Here is a 7,090-nt window from a genome sequence, read left to right as displayed (position 1 = left end):
AGGCCGTCTTTAATTTACGGTTAAACTACACCGACTCTCCACACAATGTCCCACGAAAGTTCGAGGAATTTATCGTACTATTCCGGCATTTGGGAAACAATGTTTTTAATAATTTTAAACAGAATTTAAAATACATTTACATGTAAACATTATATTTCTCAGAAATGACAGTTTTGAAGAAAATTGTCAGCTCTAAATGTTCATATAAAATTATTTTTGTTTGTAAGAGACGGTTTCACAGTTGCATATTAGGAAAGGGCTCTTAATTATGCATTAAATATCATTTATAAAGTTTTAATGAGAATCAAAATGATTAAATTTGCTTTCTTTTATATGGTATTTTTGCCCTTTCCGTCCCCATAGGAAGACATTAATAACTCTCTCAATGAAAATTAATTTATTGTTAATTAAAAGATGTGAGCATAAAAATCAAATCTTATGAGTGTACAGTATATTCGTAAGAATTCATTTCTCTCATACATAGTGCATAAAGTTAATCCCAGACTGCTGCAGCGCATTCCCGAAGACAACCAAAGTTGCAGCACTTCTCCCAGATCAAGCAGTCCGTATCAAATGTACAGCGGGCCAAGCAAATGCTTCGACTGGACCTCACCCCACGTGTTCGATGAGCAGGGCATCTTCCAGGGTGGTTCGATATTAAAAAAAACATCTGCTGGTGTGAAAAAGTATAGGAGCATCCAGATTATTTTTACACATATTTTTATACCATCTGATTTTATCAAAACCAGTATTTGTTTTCAATCACAAACCAACTTGAATAATACTTTTGACATTTTATTTATAAAATAAGATTTTACAGGGATTAAGTGCCTATCAGTTAGATAGATCATTTTGTAGTTGAATTCAGTTTATTAAAAAATCTAACAACTGATATTAAAAAGACCACTGAATTTACAGAATTGACGAAATACTGATTTTAAGTGAGGTTGTTGAATTTCTTCTTTCATCAACTTATAATAAAATTTAAATTGAATTTGAATTGAATTATTTTAAGAAACTTGCTGCTGATAATCTTATCACATGTGCAGAATAATCCAACTAACAACAAGGCGATTAGAACTTTAACCATTTTGAACCAATGCACCTTTCCTTTAGTTATCAAAACATAAAAACAGATTAGTTTGCTTTATGTCTTATAGATTTGTAAAAACATTGGTAATTATTTTGACAAATTGTACAATTGGAATTTCTTTTTTCCTGCTGTTTTGTTGACCTGTGAGTTTCTAGAAATTCCGACTCAAAAGCCATTTCTTACAAATATTCATCTTTTTTTTTTCATTTATAGCAGAGTTTTTTTAATCTTCATGGTTAATGAGGTTTTACTTTAATTTTTTTCATTTATTTTTAATTTCATTTTAGAAACAATATCTTTCACAAAAACAATCTAGGCCTATAGTAATTCCAAGAGTGTCATGACCATAGAAAACGGGGAAGTGTATGTCAGAAGTAGTTTTCAAGATAATGTTTTCTTGTCATAGCAATATAAGCATTTAGGAGAACTTCAACGTTCCTGGATGATAATGAGGACACTGCATTATGATAAAAATGATTAGTTAACAATGAACAATTTTGGGGCAATAACTTTTTTCTTTTAAAATTGTAGTAATTTCACTATTTATTTATAGCGCATTATAACCATCAACGAACTTTGCCTTAGTAGTTTTTCATCACTTGATAAGCGTAGTGCAGGATCCATCACTCTAATAAAAGAATTTATGCCAACCAAGTATTAATGAATTATATCCAGCCAGAGTCCGAGCTTGTTTTGCGAAAATTAGACACAATACCCATGTTGCGTGAAAAGGTCATTTTTTCACAAAAGTATATATCTCATAATATTGAATATCATATAATAGGCATTTAGAAAAATACATCATATGATATGATTGAATAAATGACATAGATTCGCAAAGGTGGGGATAAATATGTTGCCATGATAAGCGTACTGCAGGATCCATCACTCTAATAAAAGAATTTAAATACAACACATTATGCATTTTCCTTTTACAAGTATTTTTGCTGGAAATTCCTCAATGACGTACAAAAAAGAATCAGATTATTTAACATTATACATGCCAAGATGGATTAATATAATGTCTCAATAATGAAACATAGGGAATCGAAAGGGACAATGGGGGAACATACACAACATCACATGCATGCAATATGTTTCAGAGCATAACATCGAAGGTTTTTCGACACACAACTGATTTCAACTGATACAAATTAAAAGACTCCTTAAAAAAATGTGAAATGAGAAATAAATTTTATATTTTTATCGTGATGGGTCCGTAATAAAATCCATGGTTTTATTAGATAAAAGTTTTACTTTCGAAGTAAAGAGAAATAAAATTGGGAAATTTTCCTCTTAAAAAAAACAGGAAAGCTTGATGTAAGCAATGTCAACTGTGAATACTTTAAAGTAATCAGTATGTATAAATATGACTAATCATGACTTTGCTGCTCATGATAAGAATTTTTAGAGGTTTTTAATTTTTTTCCCCATTGTATTCCTATGTAAAACTTAAAGCATTCAAAGTATCCCCCTTACCCCTAGGGGTCATGATATGAACAAAACGTACACTAGCTGAGGATGCTTCCATACAAATATGATTAATCAGTCTTTGCTGTTTGTGATAAGAGGTACTTGTATTTAAAAAAAAATCTGTATATTGCTATGTTAAACTTTGATAGCCCATAGTGGCCTCATCAAACCCTCCCCCTTTCATGGGGTCATGAGTTTTACAGATTTTAATATACTCTACCCCAGTAAGCTTTCACAAATTTTTCTCTATTTTTTGCCCAGGGGATTGTGAGGTTTTAAAAGTTTTAATGTATTTCTTAAGCTACCCATGCATAAATAACATTTATGATAAGCATCTTAATTATGTACATGTACCTGACTTTTCAAAAAATGCACAAAAGAATTATTTCTTCTCATTTTCAATTTCTTGTACATTTTTCCGGTAATTATTGAAACTAAACAATAAAAAATGAATTTTGAAAATAAGAACAATTCCCTGTCTGTGAACCCCTTTATACAAATGCATGCATGAATGACCTGACGTGCAACACAGAAATCAGTCTAGTGTAGATTCAACATGGCACAAGATTTTGAATACCCACAACAGAAGATGACGGTGGAATCGTGGAAGGAAAGCTGGGAGACCTCCGATATAGGCTTCCACAACCCAAATCTTAATGAAGAGTTCCTAAAATATAACAAGAGAATGCTAACAAGGCCTGGCATGAGAATATTTGTGCCGCTGTGTGGAAAAGCAGTGGAGATGAAATGGTTGGCGGATCATGGTTATAAAGTGGTGGGACTAGAGGTAGCACCTGTTCCTTGCAAGGCATTCTTTGAGGAAAATAACATTCCTTATAAGATCTCGGAGATCGGGGCCATCCAAGGGGAGAAGTATGAAAGCTTGGATGAAAACATTGTCATTTATTCCTGTGATTTTTTTCATCTTACTGTGGGTATATGTGGAGAATTTGATGGGATATGGGACTGCGGTGGCCTAAATGCTATGGATATTGAAGACAGGGTGTCCTACATTCACAAAATTCGAACCTTCATGGGAAAGGGGTGCATCAACTTGACCGAATTTGTTAACTTTGATAAGTCTATGAGTGATGTTCCGTGGAGCATGTCCACTGAGGACTTACAGAAAGGCTTTGGGGAGGGGTTTAAGGTGGAGTTTTTAACAAAAGAGGAGGCCTGTCAGGCATACAAGGACCAAGGCTGCACCTCTGTGGAGCTATTCATGATCACCAAGATCTAAATTTAAAATGAAAGTACCATCAGGTTTCACTTTGAAAACCAGTTTCAATTTGATTTTTTTTCATTATTATTTTTTTTGCTCAGGGGCATTTTTTAAAAATGGAAACAACTGGGTTTAAAGATATTTTATTTTCTCAGTGCCATACTTTATATTCGTTGTTTATATTCAATTTTTGTGCTAAATGTTTATATAGTGCCATATATATAGTTTTATACATACTTTTCAATACTGTACAATACATACAATTATATAAGAATTACTGATTCCTTGTGTTTATGAAACAGACTGCTGTAAATCACTTTTTATTTGCAAAACTTTATTTTTATGTCATTACAAAACTGTGTGTTCATAACTTTTTTTTTGCTTATTGAATATTTGTTGATAAAATAATTTCTTTTTTAATAAAGCTTATTTACTTACAAAAAAACTAACATTCCTGAAATTCTTGCATATTAATATCATATAACCATGGTAACTGTTTCATGGAAATAAGTTGTTGCAAATATAAGGTGATCTAGATGAAGTATAAAAGTGGTACATGTATTACAAACATACCAATAAATACTTTTAACTAAACAAACTGGATTCTTAAATTACATACGATACTAAAATAGAGCATTTATTTACATTTTCTCCAAATTGAACTCGTTTTCTCACACAGTAAAACGGTACTTATTCATGGTAACGACATGCACATGGAAAGACAAAAGAATATTTTACTCTGGCTGAAATGTCATACCCCTTTATCCTAATTATCTTCAATTCTTCGGAGATTAAAAAAAACTCCTAAATTTAAAAAGCAGTGAAACAAATTTATCTAGCTGTTAAAATTTAGGCCTTATCTCTCTTTTTATCCCTATAGCCGTAAGAGTTAGAACTCAGAATTAATTAAAGTTTGTCATTTTATCACAATTAAATGTATACATGTATAGACTTGAAGATTGAGCAATCAGAAATAAATACTTGGTCTGAGAGATACTTATATACAGATTGACAAGACCTTGAACCCTGTCAGCTCAACAGCCTTACGGTCAACAGAGAGTTCTGAAAACCCCTGTATCATAAAAATATGTGACAATATTTCTGTGTTGACCAGTCTTTTTATTACCTACTGTGTCAGTGAATTTCAGTAAGATCTCTTAATACAAACCATCAGTAATAATTTAAATATCATAAACATTGTGCTTCTGCTTTATCAATGTCGCTTAAAAAGTCTTAATTCATATACCACAATTCCTTATAAAACGAAGAGCATACAGAGCTTAAAAGTAACAAAGATTGGGTCTGAAGACTTTGTAGGTCAAATAAACAGTTTACAGAAATTATGTAATCCTTAAAAAACTTCCACAGGTGATCAGTGAGATGTGAATCCATTAATCATTTCAATAAAAACTCCGGTTCTCGTAAACACTAAATAGTGCATTGTACTAAAAAACAATTACACTTTCAAGAGCATTATCAATGAAGAATATTTTTAACATATTTGGACATTTTCCCCTTCAAAACTTTTATATGACTAGCATTCTCATACTATTCATTGCTCAACAGATAGAAAAATATCACATAAGGTCATAAAGTTACCAAAGTGTCAAATTTAATCACCAAATATATCAGTTAATCACTAGTGGATAAACTTTATTCCATACATTCGCCATCAACTTTTTACCATCTACGTCAAGAAAACGACATAAGATTTCACAAGATAATATCTCGTTTTCACAAGATAATACCTCGTTTTCACAAGATAATATCTCGTTTTCTCAAGATATTATCTCGTTTTCACAAGATAATATCTCGTTTTCACAAAATATCTCGTTTTCACAAGATAATAAGTCGTTTTCACAAGATAATATCTCGTTTTCACAAGATAATTTCTCGTTTTCACAAGATAATATGTCGTTTTCACAAGATAATATCTCGTTTTCACAAGATAATATCTCGTTTTCACAAGATAATATCTCGTTTTCACAAGCTATTATGTCGTTTTCACAAGATAATATCTCGTTTTCACAAGATAATTACACTGTATGTCGTTTTCACAAGATAATTTTTTTCTGGTATTTAAAATAAAAATAATTGCGTGTCCTAAATATATCACCGTACAATCGAGTGCCTTGAGTGATAATTTGCATAAAGGCCGAAGGCGTTTATGCATAAAATTATCATGGACTTGCATTAATGACCTTGGTTCAAAGTCATGAAACACCCTCAGGTCATAAGCAATCATTGTGTAAAATGGGAAGTCGCAACGTTTAACTATCAGAAAGATATGGACCGGACATGAATTATTTTTTTTTCATAAGTGTCCTTGAACTTGGACAAATGACCTTGACTCAAAGTCATGACACAACACCCTCAGGTCAGAAGCAATTTTTGTATAAAACAAGAACCCTCCAAGTTTATCCATCAGAAAGATATGGACCAGGCACAAATTATGAACATTTTTCTTTCAGTGACCTTAAACTTGCACAAATAACCATGAGTCAAAGTCATGACACATCCTCAGGTCATAAGCAATCTTTGTGTAAATAGGAACCCTCCAAGTTTATCCATCAGAAAGATATGGACCAGGCACAAATTATGAACTTTTTTCTTTCAGCGACCTTAACCTTGCACAAATAATCTTGGGTCAAGGTAATGACACACTCAAGACATAAGAAATCTTTGTGTAAAACAGGAACTTACCAAAATTATCCATAAGAAAGATATGGACCAGAGATGAATTTTGAAATTTCTCTTTCATTGACCTTAAACTTAAATGACCTAAGGCAAGGTCATTTAAGTTTAAGGTCAATGAAAGAGAAACAACCCTCAGGTCATATGCCATCTTTGTGTGAAGTAGTAGATTAAAGTTCCATAAGAAAGATATGTATCAAATATGAATTATGTAATTTTTCTTTCAGTGACCTAGAACTTGCACAAACGACATTGGGTCAAGGTCATAACACACCCTTAGGTCATGGGGAATCTTTGTGTGAAATGGGAACTTACCAAGTTTATTCATTCATAAGAAACATATACAGCAGACACGAATTATAAAATATTTCTTTCAGTGACCTTGAACTTCTCTAAATGACCTTGGATAAAGGTCATGACACACTCTGAGGTCATGAGGAATCTATCTTTGTGTGAAATGGGAACTTACCACGTATATCCATAAGAAAGATATGGACAGGACACGAATTATGATTTTTTTTCTTCCAGTGACTTTGAACTTCCCTAAATGACCTTGAGTCAAAGTCACGACACACCCCTTAGGTCAAGAAAAATCTTTTTGTGAAATT

The 7,090-nt window shown here is 32.2% G+C and overlaps 1 protein-coding gene across 1 annotated transcript; it reads left to right on the top strand.

Annotated features, from left to right (window-relative positions):
- The first annotated feature begins 3,100 nt into the window (after nt 1-3,100).
- LOC134240197 (thiopurine S-methyltransferase-like) lies at nt 3,101-4,013 on the top strand. Its single transcript, XM_062722302.1, has one exon. The coding sequence runs from the start codon at nt 3,123-3,125 to the stop codon at nt 3,804-3,806; it is 684 nt and encodes a 227-aa protein (XP_062578286.1). The 5' UTR covers nt 3,101-3,122; the 3' UTR covers nt 3,807-4,013.
- Nucleotides 4,014-7,090: the final 3,077 nt, after the last annotated feature.

Source organism: Saccostrea cucullata, unplaced genomic scaffold, assembly GCF_032062105.1.
Source record: "Saccostrea cucullata isolate Sc308-1 unplaced genomic scaffold, CSIRO_AGI_Scuc_v1 ctg74, whole genome shotgun sequence".
Taxonomy (NCBI): domain Eukaryota; kingdom Metazoa; phylum Mollusca; class Bivalvia; order Ostreida; family Ostreidae; genus Saccostrea; species Saccostrea cuccullata.
This window is presented reverse-complemented; position numbering and strand designations above follow the sequence as displayed.